The sequence below is a fragment of the Convolutriloba macropyga genome, chromosome 13 (genome assembly GCF_964194025.1).
Source record: "Convolutriloba macropyga chromosome 13, txConMacr16.3, whole genome shotgun sequence".
In the NCBI taxonomy this organism is placed as follows: domain Eukaryota; kingdom Metazoa; phylum Xenacoelomorpha; order Acoela; family Convolutidae; genus Convolutriloba; species Convolutriloba macropyga.
The window spans coordinates 14,338,910-14,365,458 of record NC_134480.1 but is presented as its reverse complement, the minus strand read 5'-3'; the positions used below and the strand labels follow the sequence as shown (position 1 = coordinate 14,365,458).

The window sequence follows — 26,549 nt, the reverse complement described above, 5'->3', positions numbered from 1 at the left end:
GTCTATTTCAATTTATGATGGGCAAATTGCCGGCTGCGAAATTTAGGAAAAATTAAGATTAGACTTTGGGGAAATTAATCTGTTCACGTTTTTCTACTCTTGATTAGTTTTTCAACTTCTCTGAGCAACTTGTGATCAATCAATTAACTTGAAAAATTTCTAAAAGGTGTGGAATTATACTATTACCCGTACTGACCTCACATTTTTTCAGAGATGAATCATAGTAACTTTTATTCTGTATTTTAATCTGTCAAGTTTCATGGTCACGTCAAAATTTATAATCATGTCATGATAAAAATGGTCTTTACAAAATTTGCCGCACTCATAGTTGCGTATAAATAGACTGCATATACCCTGATTCAGACCTGAATCTCCATTTATAATGGGGATGTAAAGATTCAGCTCTGAAATAGCCTGCCACGAGGGTCCGGGTAATATAATACGAATAGTTTGAGTTCAGGCGAATGAGGGTGGTGATAATAGTTTGTTGCACTCACAAAAACTCAGGTTTTTCATTTCGAGAGAATGAAAATTTTGAGGCATTATAGCAATTGAATAGGCTATTTTGATAATGATTTGACGTTTTGGTAAGCAGTAAGACCCGTTCTCACTGCATTTTGCTCTTGATTGCTCACAGCAGCTGTTTTCATTTTTTGTCCATATACGATTTGTTGTTGTTGAACGATGTTTTAAGCAATTTTTGTGGCCGCTGTGTCCTTTTTGCATAAAATTTTTGCTTCGTTTTTCTTGTAGATTATTCTTTCGCTTGTTTGAGTGAGTTGATTTTTTCTAGAGATGGTATACATTGTTGGAGGCGAAAAGAGCTAGTTGCTGTGGCGATCATAGAAGCCTTTTGGGCGTTTAGTTTACAGTACACCAAAGTTGCAATGAATGCAGGATTTAATTGTGTCCAAGGCAAGTTTATTTTGACAGGTTTAGAAACCCCTGTTGCTTCTCTCCAACCTCACCCCCACTCGGAGCGTCTGACCTCTCTAATTTTAAGCTAGCTACAACCAAAGCCAACCCCTAGCTTGTTGTTCCTGAGCAAGCGTCCGACGGTGTTCGGTTATCTTTGAAATTGGAACTTCTTGATAGTTTATAGCTGAAAGTATCATTCATTCTTCCTTGAAAAAAAAATTTACATTGAATTTGCCTGCTAATTTAGAGCTATCCTATCGGAAAAATAGGTGGTAAGTTTTCCATTAGTTTTTGTGCAATGTAGCTGTGAAGCATTCATTCAAGTATAAAGCACATTTTTAAAAGCAAATTAAACTGTATTTTTTTCAATTTCTGCGGTTTTTTACGGGTAGATTGTTGATTTATTGATCTCAAAATATTTGATCAATTATTTTGACCGTAAATCCTTTTGTATGCCAAAGTTTTGTTTGACAGATTTGGCTTTTTGTTTGACTGCTTCGCCTGACTTCTTAAATTTTGCAAGATTTGATTTGTAATCTGAACTGCACTCATTCAGAAGATTTAGCAATCGCACTCAGTTTGCGGTACTTTACCATAATCATTTTTTTCTGAAGTTCCCAGATATTGGTGTTGTTTTTAAAAAGCCTCAAAAGCGATAGCTGAGGCTATTATTGGGCGGCTCTTAGTTTTTTTACAATTCAAATGGTTGCTGTGTTTTTTTAAGATTGTTCACACGTTTTCGTGATTTTGAAGTCAAATTGAAGTGATGATTTTGGTCCCGCCGAAGCAAGAAGTGGAGCGAAAAAGCAATTGGTTTGGCGGCGTAATTTTTTTGCTCTTATTTTGAAGTAGACTGAGAAGACGGCGTTTGAACAAAAATTCGCTCTCTAGCTAGTGGGTTTTTTCACATGCGCCATTTTGACATTGATTTTTACTATTTTCGATTTTTTTCTATCTGATTACTATCTAAATTTCCCAATGACTTCATGGTCCATTCTGGGCCAAGTTTTTGTTTAGTCAATGAAAATTCTTCGAATTGTATCTGGACCTGTCCTGCTATGTGTTTTATTTCGACAAGATTTTTGTTGCGACAATAACGGCAAAATAACTTCAAATCTGCTTCTTGTTAATTCGTTCATGCAATTTTAACTGAATTGTGTGCCTGACTTCATTTTCGCTTTCAGCAGAGAGAGTTTTTTGATCATTCGCGTGATTAAGTTTTTGGTCACACGTGATTGAAGCTGCCTTTAAGCGGTTGAAGCTACCTGTAATTGAATTGGGCCCCCGCCTAATTGTATTTTATTTCTTTCAACGTTAGTTTCTTTTCTATTTTAGTGGTCTTTGATACTGGTATTTTTACAAAGTTTATTGCATTTTTTTATTCTGATATTTATGAATGCGTTATTTGGTCTTCCACAGAGAATTATAAGGTCCTTTATAATTCCACTACAGATTTTTTTAAACTTTTTCATCACTTTTTTTATCAGACCCTTTTCGACCGAAAGTGTGCTATTTTGTTTTTCCTATCGTCTGTGCGTGTGCCGTTATGTGGTTGTTAAGTCAATTGTTCAAGTGCATTTATTCCGTTAATTAATTTTGATTAAAACGTGCATTTATTCCGTTAATTAAAACGTGAAAACAATTTTAGACTATCTTAGAAAGTTATCATAGACCTTTGAATAGTTATTTATCGATGACTGATCTGGTTCTTCATTGTTGATTTAATTTTTGTTGGCTCTTTAGGAGCATAGTTTTGCTATTTTCAGCTGTATGTTTATTAGTTTTAGTTGGCCTTGTGTGTCAAGTATTTTGTGCCAGCCAAGTTGTTAAAAAGTGCTCCGTTTTTGTTTTGCTAAATTAGCTTAAATAATCAAGAAATGAATTCTAATTTGAATATATCATTTCAATTATGCTTATTGAATTTGCATTATCGTCTGTGTAGAGCTAGGTTCAATAATTTGGTAATTGAGTAATAGAGATTTGGATCTTTAACCAGGTTATAAATGATGGCATCTTTGTTTCTACTAGCTGGCATGATTGTACCAAGAACGTGCAATCTGTTGGTGAAATCTATCCGCTATAAATTACTGTAAAACTGCCTGCGAAGGATTACACTAGGAGAACTTTTGATTCTACTTGATCTCAGTCAAGTACCAAGCGGGGGTATGGGGCACGGAAGAGTGAGTGTAGAGGGGTGAGAAGGGGGAGGGGGCTGCTAAGGTTGGCGGAAGTTTGAGGTTTCAAGCGTGGCGTTAACACCTTAATCAAGTGTCAGAAGGATAAGCGACGTTTTAATTGGACTGACACCGGAGTCCCATAGCTCCTTGGACAAGGTGGATTTAAAGGGTCCGGGGATGGCTGTGGCGCTCACTTACCTGTGGCAAGCTGCAAATTAACTGGGTTTAGCTGGCCTGCCTCGGACACCCCGCGCCATTTTATCCTCATTGACAAGTTAACGCATCTGCTAATCCCCGCGAAAGAGACCCGACTTAGCTCCCGGCTTACGAATTGCACCCAATGTGTTTGTAGAGTAAACATGCTTAATTCATTATCTCTGCACGAGGTATGCTCTACGTGCTCCCGCCGCCCGCCGTCCACTCGCATTTCAAAAGGAAGCCCCCAATTCAATCTAGAAGAGCCCAGCGCAGTTGTTGTAATTCGATACCCAAATTATTCCGGGCCCTCTCAATTTCAAACAGCTTTTTGGGCTGTAAATTTTGATCCAAATCTGCTCTTTTACTCATTTTCGAAATGAATTCAGCCAAATTGCAGATTGATTACATTCTCTTGAGCTCAATTTTTAAATCTCAATATTTGCAGCAGAAACTGTAAAGCAATATCTGGAAAGCCTTGAGGATTCAAATCTCATTTAAATAATCTGGCTTTGGATTAAAAATACCGAGAACTTGGGACCCGATTAGGGTTGAGGAAATTTTGCGCTGATTAGTAAAGCATGAAAGATTTCAGTGGATCCATTACGAGATGAATTAAGCAATATCGGTAATTGAATGAAGATTGCAGGCCGAAACCGCCTCCATTCATTAATTCTCGCTTTATTCACCGCTTTCAACAAAGGATTGAGCTGCAAAAATAAATGGGCCAAAAAGTTCAATTGAGTTTCAGTTTTTCCTCAAAACAATTTTGGGTAGCCTGTGAAAACACTTTTTCACGAGGTAGATCTCGCCCTATATTTTGGTTTGTCCATCTGGCTAGTGTTATGTAAACGTTGTGCCACGAAGAGCAATGCTTATACTCTGCATAATTAATTTGTTTTTGTCACAATTAAGCCCCAATCAGAATGAGAAGAAAAGAGGAAAGATTTAACTCTACCTCCATTCCTGTCTTTTCCCAGGATTTCTTTTCCCTCTTTCCCGTCTTTTGTTACTACTCAATCAGGAGAAATGACTACGGTGACGTGTCTTCCAATGACAGTTTAAATGGACACCTGCTTTTGTTTATCAATTTAAATTGTGCAAATACCCGTCGGGTTAAAGAGGAAGGGAGGGAGAAAAACTCGGCTTACCTCTACCCCACCCCAGTCAGTAACTCTGTAGTAATGGTGGTTGTCAAAGCCCAAGGCAAAGTGGTAATTGCGGCTAATTGATGGTTCAAGGTTTTACTGCTCAGTGACACCATTTTTGGGCTAAAAAATCGTACGTGAGTGGATGGTTATGAAAATTGAAGTGCAAAATGTTTTCGTCCCTGGTGAACGATAAACATTCGTTTAAGTGATCAATATTGTTATTTTTATTGTATTTAACTTGTTGTTGAATTTATTAAATCATTCATTTATTTGAAACGTGAATTGAGATTGCTGGTAATATTTGCTAATTTAGAGAAAAATTTTGAAAAATAATTTATAGGTGCATTTTACAATTCTTTGAGCTCAATTGTCTATTTGTCTTACTGGTATTGAAAAATAAAGAAAATATAGGAACTTGATCAAATTGTTTTTGGTACCAGCTCAAAAAATAGGCATGCTATGCTGTCTTTACTTATTTGAGCGTTTACTGGTGAAATAAGCTATCATACGTTTGTCATTAAGTTCTCATTCGTACAGTTTTCCATTTTATTTTTTGCTTTTTGTTTGCAAGTAGCTAACCAATGAATTAAAGTGAAAATGTAACTTTTTAAAGTACTTTTGAAAATTTCATCGCGATGAGTTCTGTCTGTCTTTTTTCTGATGCAGTACTTTTTATTAATCATTCATTGAATTTTCCAATTTACTAAAATCTTTGTGTCAAATTGAGAAAATTAATGCGATTCTGGTGTAACATATTCAGATCTCAGTTTCGGGGAAAAAGTTGGCTAAAGCAAACCTCGGCAATTTTGAAGATTCTGATTTCTTGAAAATGTACATGCATGTCAAGGTCATGTTGCTTTTGCCCCTTGCTTTTATTGTTTTTGCTAATGTTCGAAGCGTTTACCATGAACATAGTTGATGTTTTTGTTCATTTTGTAAGATTTTTGGTGAGCGGAAAAGATGTTTCTCAATTTTGTTTTTCCACTCATTTATCTAGGTTTAAATTTGGAACATTAGAATGATATTCGTTGTTTTTATTCACGTCTTCTGGAACGTTCGGACAATGTTTTCGTCAATTTTGCTAAAATTTGAAAACAATAGTATTATTGGCGTTGCCTATAAACACAGAAGAGTTGCTGATTTGTTAGATCGCACAATTTTATTTGCTGAATTTTTCAGTTTAGTCATGTTTCTTTAGACATTTCTAGTTTGCCGAAAATTGAGACCTAAAAGCACGTTGGAATCAACTCAAAAAAGGCTAATTTTACATCCCCTTCCTTTATGAGTGTTCTGCAATTGAGGTTTCTTCAGATTTTTGCTGAATTAAAACAATCATCCAAAATGCGCCATTTAATTTTGGTATATTGAAATTTTTGTTGTCAAATTATAATTGGAGAATTTTTATTATTGAACGCGCAGTAATATGGAGGCTAGTTCTGGTGTTATTGTGGTTTTTGACAAATCAGAATTTTGATGATTCTATTGGGGCAGTGTCTTAAAAATGTTCTTTTCCTTTACTGTTTTTTACTCAGCAGAGAGGTTTCGTTTCCAAGGTCAAATACTGACAGCGCATATTTGTATGAAGATGAGACCCAATGATCACATTTTATGTTTTCAATGAAACATTTATGGGTCACTTTGACTTTTTTAAATTTCACTAATGAACCTATAATGCTTTCGGTTGATACTTAACTCTTTTGTCAACATGTTAAATAGTCTCAACAAACAGCTGGCCAGTTCTTTCTAGAGAATGAAAGTTTATCTTTCTAGACATTACAATTTTATGAGGTTCCTTGGCTTCGATAGCAGTACTAGTTTTCCTATTTTTCTTACTTTAAGTTTGTCCAATTTTGAGAAGTTTGTTTTTGCCTTATCCGATTATCACCTTAATAGCAGGGCAATTGTCTTCGAAAGGAGACGCCACTGGACATACAGAATGTTTCTACTGAATAGCGTATTGTTTTAACGGCTTCGAAACAGTTCTGATGCAAATTTGAAATTTTGATTAACTATGTTTGTCGTTCTTTTGTAGTCTTGTCACATATTGTGATTGGTAACAGGTTTCAGTTGCTTCCCCTGGAGAAATAAATGAACCTATTTAATAATTTCAGTTGATAGCTAATGGAAGTAATAACATTGAAATTTAATTGTTTTCGAAAAAAATTGGTCGACATTTTTGAACTCTGTCCCTTTTAGTTCGTCTTCTCGATTACTTGTAGCTGAATCTCATTACTGCCATCCACCTTTTGATGAAGCAATTATTAATCCTTTTGTTAGTCTTATGTTGCAGCTGATCGTCTTTTGGCTTTGACACTGATTTCATTTTGAATTTTTTTAATACTGGTCATCGCATTGCTTGTGGTTATTTTTCGCATATTCCATAAGACTAAGGACTATTGATAATCAAGTTGACGCAAGGGAGCACTGCCTGTATCCGTTGTTAATTTGTAGCCTTAAAACTTTGTCTTCACTAACGACAGTTTCAACCGGCGTCCCAAGAAGTTACATGTGATTCTACCTAGTTTATATTAGGTGGTTACGACCTTTGAAATTTTGCTGTTTAGAAAAACTCAGTGATTTTTTTTAGAACTTTTCCTTTTTTTAATCTTGTTTCTGTCAATTTCTAGCTTAGTCTCAGTAATTATAAGTCGAGTCTTTTAAAGCTTTAAAATTCAATTTTTATGGCGGCGATAATTTGTTTTCTAATGGTTTTGTGGCTCTGATACTTAAGAGTTCTCTTAGAAACTGTTTTTTCTTCTGGGTTTTTGCCGTTTTGATTTTTTCTTTTCCTGTACTTTTCAGCATAATTGACGGTTCCGATTGGCTTTGAAGATGAATTGATTTGAATATTCATAGTGGTTTAAGGATTAGCTCGTGGTTCTAGCGGCTTCGACACCGTTTTCTTAAGTTTAATTGAATTTTTGATTTCTGGATGTAATTATCGCTGTTTCCGCGGTCGCTATATTCCGAGGTCGCAATCGCTGCCTATATCTCTATAGGTCGCAATCGCTTTCTATGGAGATATCAAAAGAACCCGTCTAAAATTTTTAGATGATGGCTAATTGTTTTTTTTACTTTGAATTTAATTCTTTTCAAAAAATCAACGTTCATTTTTTGGCCTTTTTATTCTTTCGTGTCTATTTGTTACCTAGTCTCATAAGACCGGTCCAATAAGCTTTCCAAGTTATTTTTTCTGATGTTTTTTCAATTTTCTATCTGATGCTTTATCCGATGTTTTCATGCTTTTGTTTGGTTTTATCTGATGCAATTTTGACTTCGAAATTAAGATAGTTGAAAATAGATATTGTTTATTGGAAGGAATTAACGTTTGTTTTTAATGAGTTTGTTTTTCATATTGTCTACTCGTCTCATTTATGACAGGTCACATGCGCTCTCAATGGTGGCATTATTTAATTCATTGTCTCACTAATCACCGCTCCAAATAGCTCCGTTTGATTTATTGAATCTTTTTAGTTGAATGCTGATGTTTATGACTTTGCCCCTTTTTGTTCTTATTTACAAGTCTCATTAAACACAGGTACTATCTGCTTTGTTTTGTTGTGTCTATTGTTTAGCGGTAATATTAATAACAGATGTCATCGGCCTTCCAGTGTGGCATTTTTAAATTCATTTATTGATATGCGTTTAAAACATTTTTTAGTCGATGGCCAATTTCGAACAGTTTGTGAATTTTTGAAAGGTTTCTTTCTCTGCCTCATTTGGTAGACAATTAATTCAAAAATGTGGATGAGCAGGGTTGGAACATTATGTGCGAATGCTCATTACCGAGAGTCCTTGTTTAAATTATACTATTAGTTCTTTCACTGCAAAGGATAACGGAGTGAAGCTACAATGCCTTTTTTTCAGCGAGGGGTTACATGAATAACGTCAATCAAGTTTAATGATGTCATTTATGCCTTAAACTCAATTTTTGGGACACCGAGATTAACACCGAAGTTGTCGGTAAGTTCCTCGGAGCAATCAATCAAATCAAAAATGCGATCCTTGATTTTTGACTAAATTTTTTATTTTCCAGTTAATAGCCCCCCATTATACTAGTATCTAAGTGTACTCATAAAATGCTCATGTCTGTAATATAGAACGTTCAACCCGTTCTTAAGTATTCGCTCTCTATAGTTCAGTTAAGTACTGTTCATTTTCGTAGTATTGACGGACACCCAGTCTTAACTCAGATTTCAACAATTTGAGCAATTTGATTGCTGATAGTGACAGCTTTATCAACTTTTATTTTTGCTGTTTTTGCCTTGTGATGAATCATGTTGTTCATTCTAGATGGAGAGGCGAGGGCTTGGAAGAGGTGGGCTACGAGGAGGAATCTGGAATAGTGAGGGTCACTGTTGACCCCAAGTACTTCAGACCAGCTGAAGTGGTGAGTCCTTCGATCAACTGTTTAATCTCACCCCCCCCCCCCCCCTCGACTGAAATGACTGTGCTCTTATTGAATTTCATTTTATGTATATGGCTCCTTACCGGTGGAACCGATAACTCTAAAATTTGTCCCATAAGAATTTTTCCATCATTCTTCTCCCGCAAGCTTACTGGGATGAAGCGTATATCCCGAAATTACCGTAAATATACCATAATCGGGGCTATAATTTTGTGGGAGCTATAATGGGAAAGACAAGAGACCCACTTTTTTGGTTTTTGTGACATCCGTTTTACTAAAATCCGATTTTTGTAACATCCGTTTTGTGAGGAAGCCTGAATTGTCAATCAGAAGTTTGAGTTCATTTTTCCGTTTGTTAGTAGTCGGCCGTGTTTTTTTCCTTTTATAGTTATTCTGTTGATTTGAAATTCGGTTTACAATGATTGGTCCGAGATTCTGTTCTTGCTTCAACTTTACGTGATGGCATTGAACAAAATGATGCCGGTAGAGTGCTCTCGAATTTCGATCTACAGCTTTTTTTATTTCAAATATTAGTTGAAATTTTTTCTAACTACTCAAATTCAATTCGCAAGTTTTAATTGAAACTTTTACAAGCTCTGAGTCCTAGCTCAACGACCTTTAGGCAATGGAAACTGAGATTGTATAAATTTCGCGGGGACATTATTAGCAGGGAATTAATAGCCGCTTAATTCCCGCTTAATACCCTGCTACGTTTGCGTACACTTCGAATTAATATTGCGCTAACAATGCCAACATGTGTTATTTGGATCTCACCGAGTGCGTGCAAACGTGCCCAGAAACCAGTCGAATGTGCAAACGGGTTCCGCCTTAGGGTCATAAAAATATCCAGTTAATGCTCTGGTCGCTGTTTCTTTTTAGTGGCTGCTGTCTTTCGGCCCAATTGTAGCTAAATCCTACCTCTCTGTGAGCTACACTCTAATACACACAGTATGTGTTGTGACCGGAGTTTTATGAACAGCGTTGCTCCTAATTAAGGCATAATTTTGTGGGAATTAACTAAATTTGGGCGCTATTTGACGCAATCTGTGCTGCATGCTATTGTAATTGCCCGTGTATTTTAAGTGCTTTTCCTCGGAGAAAAAGTCAAGCGGTCTGTGAGCTAACTTTGATGTGATGTATTTTTGACTCCTTGGCTAGCTAATTGCCTGGAAAATGTCACTATCAATATATCCTTGATTGTTGAAAATGTTTGTTTGCTTTTTTCCCTTTCCCCGAAGGAGGTGATTTTTTGCGTGTGGACAAGCGGACGTGCTTTTGGTCTGAACAAACAAATTTGTTTCAACTGTCAACAAAATTTGAATACGTTGTAATTTCTCCCCGGATTTGTTCGCCCAAGGGTCAGAAATAGAGGGCATTGCATCTTCTGCAGCTGTTTAGGGGGATTTTGAGCTAGCTTTGATTAAGTTAGCGGGGGCTAATTTGATTGAGTTTTGTCTTGGAGTTTTGAAAATAAACAGTCATATTTTGTTAACTGTTTAGCTGTCCACTTTATCGTTCTATCTGAAATGACAGATGTTAAGGATTTCAGATTGTGTTGTTTTTGAAAATATCAAACAATGCCAATTATGACAAATGAAAGATTGGATTGAAAAGCATTGAAATGTTATTTTGTTGTTAGAATTTCAAATGGAACACAGTTTGAAGTTGGGCCCAGTGAAGTTTTTCTGAAGGTTTCAGAATGTACGTGATTTTGCATGGTTTGTTTGTTGGTCTTTTGATAGTAGTTAGTAAAAGTTTAAATAGTAGGGTAGCGTGGGGAGGGGGTGGTGGGGGTGCTTTGAACTGAGTAGTTTATGGCACTTGGGCCGGAGCTTTCTGGTTTTTGCTCCGGTGCACGCGTGATGGGTTTCAGTAGTGAATTCGGGGGGGGGGGGGGGGTATGGGGATGGTGGGTTGTTTGAGGCGGTAAGATGTGCCCGAGGGCTATAGTTTGTTTTGAGAGCTGTTGTCTGGTAAAGTGCCGCCTTGACTGACTCGATTTGGTTCTTTGTGTTGTATTGTGTTGTGTGTACGTGTTTAGTTTTGCGGGGATAGTAGCTAGCAGTGTTAGCGTTGATGCCAGAGGGCTTGAAGTTGAAGTTGAGGTAATGTGTTGGTGTTTTGTGGTGCCAGTGATCTGGGCAAAAGTTTGTGGTATTGGCGTATCTCTGGCGACACAATTGGGGACCAGTTGCCAGTTTTTGCCCTTTGGCCTCCCGTTTGCGACACATACGCTCCAGGCATGGCACCGCTAATCTGTTCAAACGCCGCCAGAACGAGCCAGCGCCGGCCGGCCTCCACACCCGACCGAACAAGCAACCAACTCAAGTCAAGGAATCCCCATTGACGATGAACTCCCCATTGGAGCTGTTGCCATTAGTACTAACCGCTTCACAGCTGCTTATAACAGTTCTAGTACCCTCAGACTAACTTAAGCAGCCAACCAGTAGCGTCGAACAGCAGAGCTCTTCTGAGGAGAAGAGAGAGAGAGAGAGACAGGGAGAAGAGATTGAGGGGGAAAAGGAGGGGAAGGAAGGAATGAAAAGAGGCCGGCTTTGATTGTAGTTGAACGTGGTTGGTGTGTGTTTAGTTGAACAGATTCCTGACTGTTTGGGTGTAAATAGTTGGCGGCATTGTTTGTTTCGCTTAACTGCTATTAGAACGAAGTGGCGTCGGCTAACACTAACACAAGTCACATCCCCGGGCTAAATTTTAACGGATATATCGCATCGTGTAAATACAAACAGGCACTTGTTCCTACTATTCAAACACACAATATAGCAACTTGCCCAATTATAAAATCAAATAACTCTCCACGATGTCTGAGTGCGTAACGCCAAAATTTACACCGTCTGTCCGACAATTAAGCAAAGCGAAGGGAATATTGCAACAGGGCGCCCACAATCACAGCTCAGTTAGACTACCACCTATCGTCTCAAAAAGGGCTCCATTTTCCCAAACTAAGCGTTCGCCAGTCTGACCAAGGAACCATCGCCCAGTAGTTTTTACAATTTGGAACCAAAACCCGAGTACTGCTAAAATGCCACCTCACTGTTTGAAAAGTAATTAAAGTTGCCGGCTTTTCAAAGCTGATTGTATGTTTTGAGTCGATTGATACTTGCAAGTACGATTGCGTTGTTTGGTTTATTAGCATATCGGCTAGACTTGTATACGTTTCAATTGGGCAATGTTTGTTACGATTCGGAATAACAATGGCGCGGCTACATGTCAGCGGCGTTGTTTGCCTCGAAATAGATTTCTGGGGTTTAAACCCACTTGTGCAACTCTCAGTAATCGATACTTTTCTGTAATGGTGAGAGTTTATTTTTTTCCAGAAGGTGGTGATAAAAATTTGACTCAAACTGTAACTTTGAGCAGTTATGGCCCTGTTTTTTCCCACTGTTGAGAAAAGAAAACAAGCCTGATTTGAAGATGTGTGTGCTGTATCTTACTTTTAATCGGAGTTATGTAATCGAGTTAATCCAGTGAATTAAAAAAATATTAATTAAGTCTTCTTTAATTCACTTTTTGTTGGTTGCCAAAGATTGATGCCAAACTTTTTTAAATCAAAATTGCAGTTGACGAAAAAATAATTTTGACGGAATTTAGCGGGTCTTGTTCCTTTAATTTTATGCTGAAATGCGCTTTGCCCATTTGATCTTTAACAGCGAATTTGTTCACGCGGTTTTTATTGTCTTCTGCGTGACAGAATTTGCGCTGTCGCACTTTTTCCCTCACATGTATTCAATTGCTCTCTTGAGAATTCGAGACATTAATTTCCATTTAAGGAGAGTCCTTTTCAGGAATATCCAATGATATATCAACCCGTCTCAGAATATCCAACGATGTGACCCAAAAAATGTTAAAAAACCGCGAGAATTCTTAGAAAAAATCTGATGATTTTTTCACTTCCTCCGAATCTTTGCTGATTAAGCCAGCAGAATTTTGAGATTTTATTTAAAGGATGAATATAAAATCAGAGCAAAGAACGAAACATAGGATTAGAAACTAAAGTGATGATTTCTTAAGCCGCGACCGTATTTACTCTGTCATGTCGTTAGGTTAGATGTATTGAATCGCACTTTTAATAAGCGAACAACGATTTCTAGAATTTTATTGCCAATTAAGGAAAAAAACATTTTCAATCAAAGAAAAATTTTAAAAGATTTTAGGACTACTCATTGACCAACGAAAATTGACATCATATTTAATCATCTCAAAATATTCAATGACGTAACCAAAAATGCCCATTTTTAGTTTATGAACAAGAAGCGGCGTTGGTAAAGCACATTGGCAAGGCGAAGTTTCAGTAGGTCAAATATCTAAAGTCTACAATTAAGGTCCAGGTTGTTGAGTTTGTATATTGTTAATAATTGTACTTTTTGTTCAAGATTGGAATCTAAATCAACTTTTTCAAAAGTTTCTCAACTTAATAAAAATAAATAATTAATTGCTCTCGTATGACGCTTGAAGCAATTTTTGTAGTTGAACTTAGCTGTTAGTGGTATATTTCCGCTTGATTTATCATTTCAATTGACTTTTTATCCTCGATATTTACATGGTCTATTTTGCTCTCATTCACATTTTGGTCAGCTGAACATGATTTGCGGGTGATGACTACTTAAGGTCAAATGAAATTTGAATCGAGGCATTGTTCTATAGTCAGCTCTACTGACATTTGAAGGTTAGTAATTGCTAATTTACGCTTAAACCAGTCCTCCTGAAGTATTTTTGGAGCCGAGCACTTCGAGCTGAAGTCTTTTCAGAGATTCAGCAAAGTTGCCGTGAATTCATTTGCCATTGAAGCTCAGAAAAATTTTTGCAATTTTTTTCTTTTGTTCACGATGATAGCTTTGCACTTCGAAACCATCTTTTTCAGTCAACTGCTTTCTCTGGGATGTTAAGAGAAAATTACGAGCAAATTTTTATTGAGCAGTTTAGTAGTTTTCGCTCTCCAGTTTTTGATTGTCAACGGACTGCTTATTAAACTAACGGAGATAGCTAATGATTGAGATTTAGCCTCTGTTTCGAGCAAACGAAATTTTTAATCTCACTCAAATGGTGAAAAAAATTCCGTTAGAATCACTTGTCGGTGTTTAGTTTAAGAGACATCGAAAGTGAATCTTGTGTATTTCATTAACTTTTGTATTTTTGTATAAAATTTTATTCTCTATTTTGGGCTTTCAAAATCTGCAGACTTTTAAATGAGTATCTGCAAATAATAAAGCAAAGTGTTTCTTTTTATGTTGGGTGTCAAAGTTAGGGCGCGCAGCTACTGTGAATATGAACGAATGCTGGTGTCGAACCGGCATTTCCTTACAAGACTTATGTGCTAACAGTTGGGTGTACCAACTGGGGTTATTCTTCCAAACATGGACGTCTCCTCTGACCAGCGGGCGTTAAATTCTTAGAGCCTTTCAGCTCACTAGTCTCCAAGTATCACTGTTGCCATGAGCTTACTGTTTCCACCCCCTCTCGCTGCGCTCACCTCACGCCCCTTCAATTAAGCTAAAGCTAGCCTCACTAAACCGTGGCTAGCTACTGAAGAAGCCAAACGGTTGTTTGAGAGCAATTCGCCCGAAGTTAGTTGGTTATGTTTTTTATTCCCACTACTTTTTTACTCAACCAAATTGATCAAAACCTTTTTCAGTGGAGAATAAAACAGATAACAGAGGTTCAGTTCCTGATTCAGTTTGGTTACTAATCTCAAAAAGTTTGAGGCAATTATTTTACTCGTTGGTTTTATCCAAAATTTTTGCTCGACCGATTTGACTTTTCGAGTGACTTTTGCGCCGCTGATATTTTTTGTTTTGCATGATTTAAATTTCTCTCTCATTCACAGTTTTAAGCAGCTAAACTCAAGTGGTGGCAGTTCACCACTAAATGTCAAATGAGAAGTGAGCCAAAATCGGTGTCATTTCATTTGAATTTTTTTTATTGGTTATAGTGGTATATAATAATCTTTAATGACGTCGTTTGAAGCCCCATTAGTGATTATTTTTACCCCCCCCCCCCCGACTGAAGCAGGCTGCAATTGGCTAGAGCTCCCACTAGTCGTTCGAGAGCAATTCTTCCGACGTTAGCCGGTTGTGATAATAAATATTCAATCCTTTTGTAAAATTTTTATAGACGTACATGATCAAACGAATCTTTATATAATGGTAAATATTGCATAAGAGTTGTTTTTATCTCTGCACCAAAACCAATTTTGTTAGGTAAAAATCTAGTTTTGACGCAGCAGTTTTTGATACTTGGGGCCGTAGGCTAAATTTGATAACAAAACAGAGTAATCTGCGTCTGGCACTGGGACGATATTCTTTCTTTTATTTGTACATGATCATGAAAAAAGTGTACATGATAAAAAAAGATAACAAATTTTACTGCTGTTGCTTTTGAGGATTTTCTAAGCATTAGGCTATTTTAAGTGTCTATATCACGCTAGCTAATGACATCTAACGTTTCATATAGGAATTAACTTCTGTTTTGATGAAATGTCAGGGTGCAATGTGGGTCATAAATCATTCGGGTGTCTGTTGAGGTGAAATATGCGTAGTTGGGTGTTGTAATGGCGTACTGTTATCACGTATCATAACAGGTATATTGCCTATGATGTTTTGATTGGACGCCAATTTAGTCAGACTTAGAGTGCCAACATGTTGCCTGCTGCTGCTGCTTGTGACCACTTTGTGAGCAAGTTTAGCGGGTTGGGCGGGCTCATTTTCACTCCCACCTTTAGTATTATCTCACTTTGATTTATTGCCGAGATAGTAATTGTTAGTTAGATTGGGCTATGCAGGTATTATGGCTTTTTGAGCAAGTGTATTGGTACTGTTGAAATTAAATAGATATAGCGAGGGGGGAGGTGGTAGATTAATAGGATAGTTGTTTGTAGGCTGTGTCGTGTTGTGAGTTGGGTGTTAGTAGGGGGCGGTAGCTTCCGCTGCCGTAATCAAAGGTAACAGGAGGTAACTTTGTGGAATGCTATAATTGGGTACAGCTAATTTGGTCTTGTTTAGTAAGAACAAAAACCAGATGTACTTAATACAACCAGATATGCGCCCGTATAAACTATCATGATCCCGTTCTTTCTTTTCTACCCCCTGCAGAGCAGAACTACGCGACACCGCTCCAAATCTATTTTGTCACCTTTGAATCTATCTATCTATCTATTACCCTTACTACCACTAACTATGTATTACTAACTATCTACTAACTAGTTTTGTGGATATAACACCTCCTAAAGTGTTGACTTTATAAACATATCAATTGTACAGGAAAGTTTGGATTTGTCCTGATTTGCGAAAACAAAAACACCTGAATCCAACCTAATCAACTCCCCAATTGCGACGACTCCTACTGTCCTGCCCGCTAGATCCCTCTCGCTTCTTTCGTGGCGCTTTATGTCTTTGCAACAGGAACTATGTCCCCTTTCGCACCCATAATTACGAAGTGCACCCCACCCCACCCCACTGTACAAATTGAGGGCACCCTCGCGTGGAATAAATTAGCCATAATGAAATGAAGCCGTTTTGTAACCCGAGGAGCATTAGGTGTAATCCTTACTGGTTACATTCTATTATCTTGGAAGCCATGGCCCTCGCGGAGTAGAGTGTTAACTAGTGGGAAGGTCCGGGTCATAAACGCATTGGGTTTTCTTGGCGTTTTAATAATGAATTGATTATAATAAGCGCCCGTTGCAGAGGGTAAGAGTCCTAGCTACTTGTGTGCGAGTAATAAAAGTCGAATCCCTAATCCCTCCAAAGCGACACTTAATCCTTTGTTAATTTTACCTGTTATAAGCTGGCTGATGATTTTGCAGTGTTGACAATACTAATTCGCCCGTACTCCTTTTTACCCCCTCGAGGTATTGGGGATTAGGCTTGTTAATAAATGCTAACACAATAAGTAGATCCTATCAGCCCAAAGTCCCCTATATCATCTACACAATCAGCGACTGTTGATCAGTCCTGCCACCAACAAGGAATTAAAACACATTATACATTACCAACAGCACAACAACAACAATAACACACCGCCAACCTAACTTACTTAGCCCACCTGAGCTGTTCTAGAAATAATTCTTCTATGTTTTGTCGAGATGAATTTATTTCGCATAGTAGTCAGATTTTGCTTTTCTCGTTTTTGCTATTTCCTTTTTTTCACGCCGCAGTAATTTTATTTGGAAGAATTATGGCTCCAACATTGTGAGACTGTGGAGGCGTATATATGGTCAGGATCTTTGCCTGAGTAAAAATCAACCTTTTTGCGCATTTTAAAGGTTGAACTGGTACCATTAGACAGCTACGTGAATATGCAATCCAGTTTGAAAAGAAAAAAAATATTCAACATTGAAGCCCAAACCATCTCACACACCAAACCACTATTTTGTCCAAAATTGAGTCATTTTGTCAAATTTTGGTAAACTATTTCAAGTTTTTTGCCCATGTTTTAAGTTCATTAAAATATTATCCATTTTCAACCAAATTGCCATACAGAGTTGCTTGAACATGCAGTTCATTTCGTAGGAGAATTTGATGAGCTTCAATTTTTACCCAATTTTGAAGTTCTATGTTTTCTCTCGATCTCAGCTGGCTTTCGCTCTTTTTTTCAAAGTTTTTCAAATAGATTTTTGGCGACTTTTTTGTGAACCAAATATAAACCGATGTAAACCAGCGGCAAAAAAAGGAGTCAATTAAAGTCTTATTGATCTCTTTTATAACCATTAGTAATAAACGCTTTGGTTTGTTCACACATCTTATAAATTGAAAAGATAGCTAATGGGTGAGAAAGAAATAACTAGGAACTGAGTAGAATCTGGACACGAGCAGTTTAATTCTTCGGACAATGTGAAATGATATCACATGTTTTAGGAAACACTCCTGGGTGATCCATCAAAAGCGAAGAAGGTGCTTGGATGGGACCCTGCCACCACCATAGACGTAAATCCACTTCTGTGTATTTTGTCCAGACGCCAGTTTTTTTGAAACTGCACATCGAAAAATCTGTAGTCAATGTTTTCCTGTAACTTTTGGCTTTGTTTTAGTATATCGAGAAAAGTCTTCTGATTGAGAAGCAAGTTCTGAATTTAAGAGATATATTTCGATAAATTGAAAAATGTTGAAAAAAAAATAAATTGAAAAAACGGTTGAAATTTGTGTTAGCTTTGAGAGCTGTGGAAATCAAATTGAGGAAAGAAGGCAACCTGTTGTATTCAGATTAGCTTTAATATGGTAGTACTATTATTTTTCTGCGATTATTTTGATAAAAGTACAATTTTTTTAAATAACAGTTCCTTCTTTTTTCAAAATGGAGCAATAATTAAAGGTGCAACGTGTTTCAGGAAATTGCGGAAGAGATGGTGAAATCGGACTTGGTGTTGATGGCCAAGGGAGACTAAACATGTACAAATATTGACAAATATCTCAATTATCCGATACAATTACAATTGCATCTGCTGAGATGCTTACGGAACCAAAGTCAGTGGTGCTGTCTTCACTTATTAACTACTCATAACGAATCTTCACTTGATATTGTTTGGGTTTTGAGATGGAGTTTAAACTGAAAAAAAACTTTCAGTTGTTATGATTTTATGCTTTTACATATTTTACGTTTATTCCTTGGATTTTGCGTTTACCACAAATTGTGTAAAATATATTTGAATGAGCATTTTAATGTGTAAATACTTCAAATGTGTATTTAATTTAAATTTGGATGCAGCGATAGCTTTTGTGATTATAGTGTTTACAGGAAATAAAAGTTATTTCGACCAGTTGGGTTGGTTTGCTCGTTTCAATCAAAAGGGGGTTAAAATGGGCCTAATTCGGACTAATTTTGTTTGATTAATTCCTCACTTTTGATCTGGGTTTTGCTCGCGTATGTCTTCTACCCATTATTCCCATTGATCTCGGGCTTTCGCCGGATATGTTTCACATGTAAAATTTTGGGGAAGGGTTTGTGGAAGCGGGCTAATGGCTTAAAAGGGGTGAAATTGGCTTAGACTGGCTAAACGTGAAAAGATATAGGGTGTGAGGCTTGCTTTGGTGGGAATTAGAATAAAGTGGGACATTAAAGCTTCGCAATTGATCCGTCCTGAAATACAAAAAGATGGCCTAATGTGTGGAGTATGCTTTATTGATTGTCGAAGTGTTCTAGAAAGAAAGGGGTACTGGGAAAAGGCGGTAGGCAACAGCCGGGTTGTATTAGAGTGTTAATAGTAATAGTGGTAGCAGCAATATCACTTTCAGCTTAACACATGAGGATTGTACAAAGAGGGAAACGATAATTCAATGATCGCCTATTAACGCCTAAATCTTTTGATCTGGGCCATAAGATAATCTGTGACGAAAAGGGAGCTAGGAAGATTGGAAGCCTCTTCTCACCTTGCTAGCACCCAGGCGTCATAATCTGCCGAACAAATTGATCCAATTTAGTTTCACTCGTTCCCTAGTTATAACAAGACTACGGGCCACAGATTAGTGCGACTGTGAGAAGCCCTTAGCACCCGCGGTGAGTGTCGATAAGTTTTGAAAGACAACAATTTAATAAGTTGACTTGTTGGTTTATTCCACCTGTGTGCCTCAAAACAGAACCCATAATCAGCTACCTCAGCTCACCCATATCTCAAGCTATTACTTACTGCTTATAGCCCAGCGATATTAATACTCTAAATACTTGCTAATACCCAAACACCAACACCAATATTACACCGCTAGAACATAAGTTTAAGCCGAACAGTCATTCCATGATTCCTAATACTAAGTCATAATTCATTTCTAAACGCGATTATCACCACTTTTAAACACGCTAACCTTGTTTTCTCACAAAACTATCGCGTAGCTTCTCAAATGGATAACTCATTGTTTGCTTACACTACCGTGTAAATAATACAACAAGCTAATATCAGTGATTAACCACCGTGATTAGCTCCAGTTGAAAAGAAAAAGGTAAACAGTTGAGCAGAACACTGTTTTGCAGATGTGCCGGACAAAGCCTTAAATGGAGTGTAAAAGGGCGGAGAATTGTCTAAAAATAGCCCAGAATTGTCGCAACAAATTACGGTGAGACATCAAAGACAATCGCAGTACAGTAATCGGGGGCCCAAAAAAATTAGATGCCTTACAATAAGAAGTTCCTGCGCGGCTTGCGAATTTTACACAAAAATCGGAGTGGTTTCGAGTCCCGAAAGGCGTACGATTAACTTAGGCAAGGTGTAAATTATTTTTCAGTTCTTACAAACATTAAAATTTTGCTACAAAAGATATCGGTTTCTGCATGTCAAAAGGAGCGATAGAAAATGTTTTTGGAAGCAAAGGGAAAATTTCCGACTTTGGGTGCAAGAAAAATATGCTCCAGCTGCACTCACTTGAAATTTGTATGCAGAAAATTCAATTTTTCTAACCGCAAGAATGGAATAGATCTATACGTTTTTGAAGGCGACTGATTCTATTTCAATTAATTTTTTTTAAAATGAAATATAATGAATAATAGATACCAAACCTAGAAAGTTAACATTGCATTGAACCTTGTAACAAATTTCGGACAATTGTTTTGTGCTCTAAAGCTTTGTATTTTGTTGCTAAGTTAATCAGATCATGTTACAACGAAACCAATTGAATGTATAAGTCGTAATCAAGGTTATGAAGGAGTAAGAATTTTAAGCTGTTGTATAACTGCTAGAAAACGTTTTTTATTAACTTTGATTTAAGCTTTATACAGAAATTGAAACAGCTAAATTGAAAAAGCAAACACTTTTTTCTAACTAAATTATTTCATACCCACAACTTGGGTAAATTTGTGGATTTTCGATCAAATAAATTTCAGTTACTTAAAATTTGGTATCAAAAGAAAATAATGATAAATTAAACCATAACTTGTTTTCATCATGTTGGTTAACCACTCAGCAAGGAGATACAGATTTGTTGCGTTTTAGTCCTCTTAGGAATAGGAATTAAAAGCGATTGTTTTTAGTATTATCGTTTAGAATTTGGCTCTGCTTCCTACCGAGAACTATCGCAATTCTCTCTTGAATTATGTTTGATTGCACATTGACTGTAATGTTTTAGTTGTCGAAATAGCAAACTGTTTATTTTAAGCAACCTCTTGGTATTTGTTACGACAAACACTTAGATATCCGGATGCCTCTGTTCGCTGATTGTGCATGTCCAGTTGTTAGTTAGGAAGTTATCAGAACCAGAATTAATTGATAGCTGAATAGATAAAATCCCTCTGTGTTGTTCTGAGTAATCAATTATGTTATCAATTCTTCCCGAACTCAAATACTTCGATTATTTTTGTGTCTAGTTGTTACTGTTTCTAGATTTTTAGTATTTTAAATAGAAATAGAGCAAGCACAAAAAGTCCTCAATTTTTGAAGTATTTATATCATGTATAAATTAAACTATAATATTTTCTTTAAATATTTTGTTTAAAAGACAATATGGGGCACAAGAACACCCTTTTCGGAAACTGTGAAAATCTCTTTCAATTTTGGTTTTAAATTTTTCTATTTATAATATCTAGCAGCAGGGTTGAATGAAAAGTCAACCACTTTAGTTTGACATAAAACATGATCAGCTGCAATTAAAGTCACCAAATATTCTCAATATATCAAGTCATTATTTTTTGCGTTCTATTGTAAGTAAGGCTTTTCAAAAAATACGAGAAAATAGGTTGCCATAAATTCTGCACGCTGTATTAAAACGGAAAACTGGTGATAAAAGTTTGAATTTATGTAAAAAAATGGTAATGCTAATTATAACACAACATGAACATATAAAAAGAGATTGAAAATAAAAGAAAGGGAATCATTCGCAAAAGCGGTCTTAGAAATATATCACGTTAGAAAGGTCACTTTCTCATTACATTAAGTCCCTGTTTAGATCGATAGGTTTGGATCGCTTTGGAATTCTGGTCGGGTTTGCTCGTCAATTATTGCTGTTTTGGAAATTTGCATCCTCGTGAAATGATTGTTAGAAAATGAACTTTGAATAGTCGTAACTCAAAGCCGGCTGGGAACCAAGTTGCGAAACTGGAGGCTGGTTAGCGCTTGAAAAGTGGTTAGCTTGGTTAACCACAGACGAGTTATTACTAATATTATTACTGGGGTTGCTAACCGGGTTGTTAGCATTGACCCCCATTATAGGGTTGTTCGCGGCTGCGGCTGAAATTGCGTTTGACGTGAAAGTATGACTTAGCATGTTTGAAGCTATTTGTTCGGGTTTTAAGTTGCAGTACGCTGCAGCGCTTGAGTAGTAGTATTTGGACATATCTAAAACGTTGTTAGCTGCAACTGCTGCTACGGCCGAAGAGTGTAAATTTGGGGTCATAGACGAAGACTGAAGTTGCCCGTAAAACTGGGCTGATGATGGGATGTTACCGGGCGAATCACAAGCTGAGTTCCTCATGAATGATCCTCCCGGGTTCACACTTAGCTCTGACCCAAGCAAAACGTTGCTGAAGTTGTCATTTTCGGTGAAGGACATTTGCTGTGCGCTGAATGATTTGTCATTGAAAGCTGTGGTGTCAATTGGTGAAATTTGGCTCAAATTTGAGCTGGTCGTGTTGTTGGAAATGATTCCCAAATCCTTGTTAGAACCCATAGATGTTTGCGAGATATTTGCGTTTGAACAATTTGCCCCAACTGTGCTGTTATTTTCGTTTTGTTGAGAAAACGAGGCTGCTATTTCGGATGCCGCTTTTTCATTTTCGGAGATCGTACTTCCGGGAGAGACCGACGTTTCCTGTTTGATATTTTTTGCGTTTGGTGAGTTCTGAACTTGAGAAGCGGAAAATTTGCTTGCTTCTTCTTTGATTTTCTTAAATCGTTTTCTTCGTCGCAAATAGCTGCCGTTATCAAACATATTGTACGATTCTGGATCTAACGTCCAATAAGAACCCTTTCCTGGTTTTTTATCGTCCCGGGCAACTTTTATGAAGCAGTCGTTCAAACTCAAGTTATGCCGAATGCTGTTTTGCCAGCCTTGTTTGTTATGGCGATAGTACGGGAATCGGTCCATTATGAATTGATAAATGGAACTTAGGGTCGCTTTTTTGTCTTTGGATGCCATTATTGACATGGCAATCAGAGCTATGTAAGAGTAAGGTGGTTTTACCATGTCTTTCGGGTTCTCGTGGGGAAAAGGTGTCGGGTAACCCGGGTAGGCCCCTCTCATAGCCGCGGTGCCCGAGTACAAATCGGCTGCGGTTGTGGGGTACATGGCCATAGGGTGATTAGCGGCCATCATGTTATACTGTGCTGCTGCTGCTTGTCGGTAGAATGCACCCTGGTCGTAGTAGGCGGCTGCTGGCATCATTCCGGCAAAGGCTGCCTGGGTTGCGCCTACCGCACCTGTGTAAGCTTGCGGCTGCATTTCGGGTTCGCAATCAGCACTCAAAGATAATTTATTTTAAAAAGAAATTTAGTTATAACTCAAGTCCTTATAACGAAATACTGATTTCACCGGTTGATATCAATAAATATTTTAAATTTCAAGGATAAAACTGAGGAAAACGAAGAAAATATAGAAAACTGGTCTGTTTTGTAGATATTAGAGATGTTTTCTGGAGAAAAGTTGAGAAATTTTGCAAAGTTTATGTTTAGTTATTTTTCGAAGAGGCAATTTTGGCGGATAGTTTTGATTGAATTTGCTGAAGTTTTGCCAGCAGAAGAAACTTGATCCAAATGTTTGGCTAATTTGCGGACTTATTGGATAAATCCTTGCGCTGGCTCATTATCCAATCAGAAAAGAGCAAAAGTTTGCCTTGTTAAAAAGCCCTAGGAATAAATGGAACAATTGAAGTTAAACTCCTTTCAGCGCCGCCGCTTTTGAGAGGAGATTTGAGGAAAAGCTACTTCAATTGGATAACAGGCTAGACTAATTAAACGCCAATTTAGATTTCTCAACTTTTACAACTTGAAAGATGGGTGTGGATTAAAGGAATTAAAATCTGGATCCGGGTTGAAAAGAGAGCCCAAATCAGATTCGTTCACGTGCTGCTTCGGGCTAATTTAATACTGCCCCAATTAATTTATGATTTCCATTTTACTCATAAGTTTCATATTAACCGATATGAACGCGATCTTAAGATACCATATTAATTGATAATAAAACCATTGCTGGCTCATAAAAGTGATCACAGTTCGGGCTAAAATTTGTTCAACCAGTTCTGAAATGGATAAAACTTGCTCATAAAATCAAAATTAATTTATGTGTTCTCGATGTCAATCTTACGCTCAAAGTTGGATAAATGAGAAGCTTTTCCTAAAAATTGACTACGGGGTTCCGAAGAATTCCGGAAACTACAGAATCAGTTTTGTCGTGTCCAAAAGCAATTGACTATGTTTCGACTCACTATGATCAAAATTTTCAAAGTAAGCATGCGTGATCAAATTTTACTTTTGTTTGTTTTTGACAATAGATTTTGTAACATAAGAGGCTTGTGTAAGCTATTATAATTAATAGACACCGCTATAATGGTGCAAAAGGGCATTAAAAAGGGTCAAACTCAGCAACAATTCTTGAACTTTTCTGCATCATTCAGCCCACTTTATCAGTATTTTCAGGTACAGAAGCAGGTTGTAAATTTGACAAATAACAAATTCTGACGAAGCGCCAACAATTGAGTTGAGTGTTGACTGCTAACAAAGGAAACTTCGATAAAGTACAAAAATCAATCAGAATTTTGGAATATAGCTTGAACAAAATTTTTAATTCTCTTTATGGTTACCAATCAAACAGAGAACAAATTTTGCTTAGTTTTAACCTAAGTTCGATGATTTTTTAAACCTAAATCTTTAAAAAAAAGATAGCTTTGACCTAAAAGCGTTTTTGCATTAAAAAATACTGAGCTGAAATCTTTTTATTTTACACTTCAAGACGCCTTATGAAATTTGGCCTTTCTTTCTTCTTAAAGCAACTTCAATAATTTGCCGTTGGAATTTAATTTTTTTTTCAAAAAGTTTCAAAACTAGTTCTCGGGAAAAACAGTCGAATGAAAAAAAATCTAGTATTTTATTAAAAAGACCCTTTTAATTTTTAATCATCAATTATTAATTTAACATAAGACTATTCAAAGTAGATGGTAATTCAGTCTTGCCCTGCCAAAATAATTTTATTCTGAATTTTTTCAATGATAAGGAAATCTTTTCAATATTTTGAAGAAAAAACAATTGCTGCGACATTTTTTGGTTCTGTCAGCGAGGTATACCATCTAATCACTATTAAAAAAATAAAATACTGCAAAAATTGTTTACAGAGAAACTATAGATATGGTTGTAATTTTAAAAACAGAAGTCAGTTATCCATGTTAAAAAAAGATAATTCAATCCAATGTTAAATTTAATTCAAAAATTTTCTTAAAAACTACTGATTAATAGCAGACGCTGACTGTGCAAATTTTTCAGGTATGCAGTTTTATTTTTAAAGAGTTTTAGAATCTTTTTGAAGTCCAATTTATTCTTTGATAGAATATCTAGCGTAATACTGATACTTTTTCCCCAAATTTTATGTATTATGCTTAAAAAAATATGAGAGCCGCGCATTGTTACACTGCTGTTTTGACAAACAATAATTTTTAAAAACAACTGTTTGTTTAAAATTGGCGTTGATAAGTTGCGTCACAGATTTTTTGTTTGTTGTTGGATTAGAAGACTATAGAACCTAGCAAATAATAGAAGTATTTATCAGGTTTAATTCGATATCAAGTAGATGCATTTCTATATTTTGTCGTTAAAAACAACATCTATCTTTGGTTCCAGCTGAAAATATCAGCAGGTTGATTGCACTTCTAAAAATGAAGTTTACTGGTTCGTTACTCATGACATCCAATAAAAACAAGCGATTAAAAAGTATGAATCTTAAGAATTGACAATCTAAACCGTGAAGTCAAAATAATCTTTTTTTATCGATTTTATGTTTCCAGAGCAAAAATTTAGCAGCAATTTATTACATTATCCGCCATTGTTTTTAGAAAATTGGTCACCAAATCACATTTCTCCTTTCTAAAACAAGCCTTTCTTTCTCTGATCTTTCTAGTTCGTTTAAAGAAATACAAAAGGATGACTTTAATTTGTTGCAATTTTTTTTTTTTAATATTTTCGGAATTTTTAGTCAGAAATCACACTTTCTTCACTATATTTGTAAATCGAAATGAAGTAAATTGTAAAAGGGTGACAAAATTTTGATACTTTTTCGATTAGGTTTAGTATAAGCGACACCAGTTTGCGTTTATTACATCATAAGAGGAATGAGAAGTGGCAGACTTGAAACTATATGAGCTGAGCAAGGTACTAATTTTGCTTAACGTTCCAAATCAGTCATTTTTTAGAACCAAGACTTTATTTTGAAAAATATTAATTTTGATATAAAAAATTTAAGATGAAAAAAATAAGCACCATTATACAGAGATTTGGAATTAAATTGTGTAATCTAAATGCAAATAGGGATAGAAAGACAAAATTCATCAAATTGTGCTTTAGATATAAAGGCCGATGTAGACAGCCTTAGCGGTTCTACAAGCATCAAAATTGTTATTATAATAATTTTGGATAAGTTATCACTGGAACTTATTTACAAAACACGGTCGACGGTCTTCGAGCTCTACGAAATATATACACCTCATACCAACATAATAAAAAATTGAAGAACATAATCCATGTGAATCTTATATTATAGTGACTAGTTATCATAGTGCCTGGTCTTT

General features: G+C 36.4%; 3 protein-coding genes across 8 annotated transcripts in view; 1 reads left to right on the top strand and 2 right to left on the bottom strand.

The window, feature by feature from the left end:
• Nucleotides 1–18,569, top strand: part of LOC142351964 (GDP-mannose 4,6 dehydratase-like) — a 112,745-nt gene extending 94,176 nt beyond the window's left edge. For all 5 annotated transcript variants that reach the window (XM_075404257.1, XM_075404256.1, XM_075404258.1 and 2 more), the window contains exons 9-11: nt 8,735–8,831; nt 17,720–17,788; nt 18,190–18,569. In XM_075404257.1, the coding sequence (XP_075260372.1) occupies nt 8,735–8,831; nt 17,720–17,788; nt 18,190–18,246 (223 nt within the window). In that variant the 3' untranslated portion in view covers nt 18,247–18,569. The remainder of the gene's footprint in view (nt 1–8,734; nt 8,832–17,719; nt 17,789–18,189) is intronic.
• The window catches only part of LOC142351915 (uncharacterized), a 309,019-nt gene extending 289,622 nt beyond the window's left edge, over nt 1–19,397 (bottom strand). For both annotated transcript variants that reach the window (XM_075404172.1, XM_075404173.1), the window contains exon 1: nt 19,386–19,397. The gene's annotated coding sequence lies outside the window, so the exon portion shown is untranslated. The remainder of the gene's footprint in view (nt 1–19,385) is intronic.
• A 2,159-nt stretch (nt 19,398–21,556) lies between these two features.
• On the bottom strand, nt 21,557–23,507 carry LOC142352247 (uncharacterized). The gene has a single exon (XM_075404721.1). The coding sequence runs from the start codon at nt 23,216–23,218 to the stop codon at nt 21,818–21,820; it is 1,401 nt and encodes a 466-aa protein (XP_075260836.1). The 5' UTR covers nt 23,219–23,507; the 3' UTR covers nt 21,557–21,817.
• Nucleotides 23,508–26,549: the final 3,042 nt, after the last annotated feature.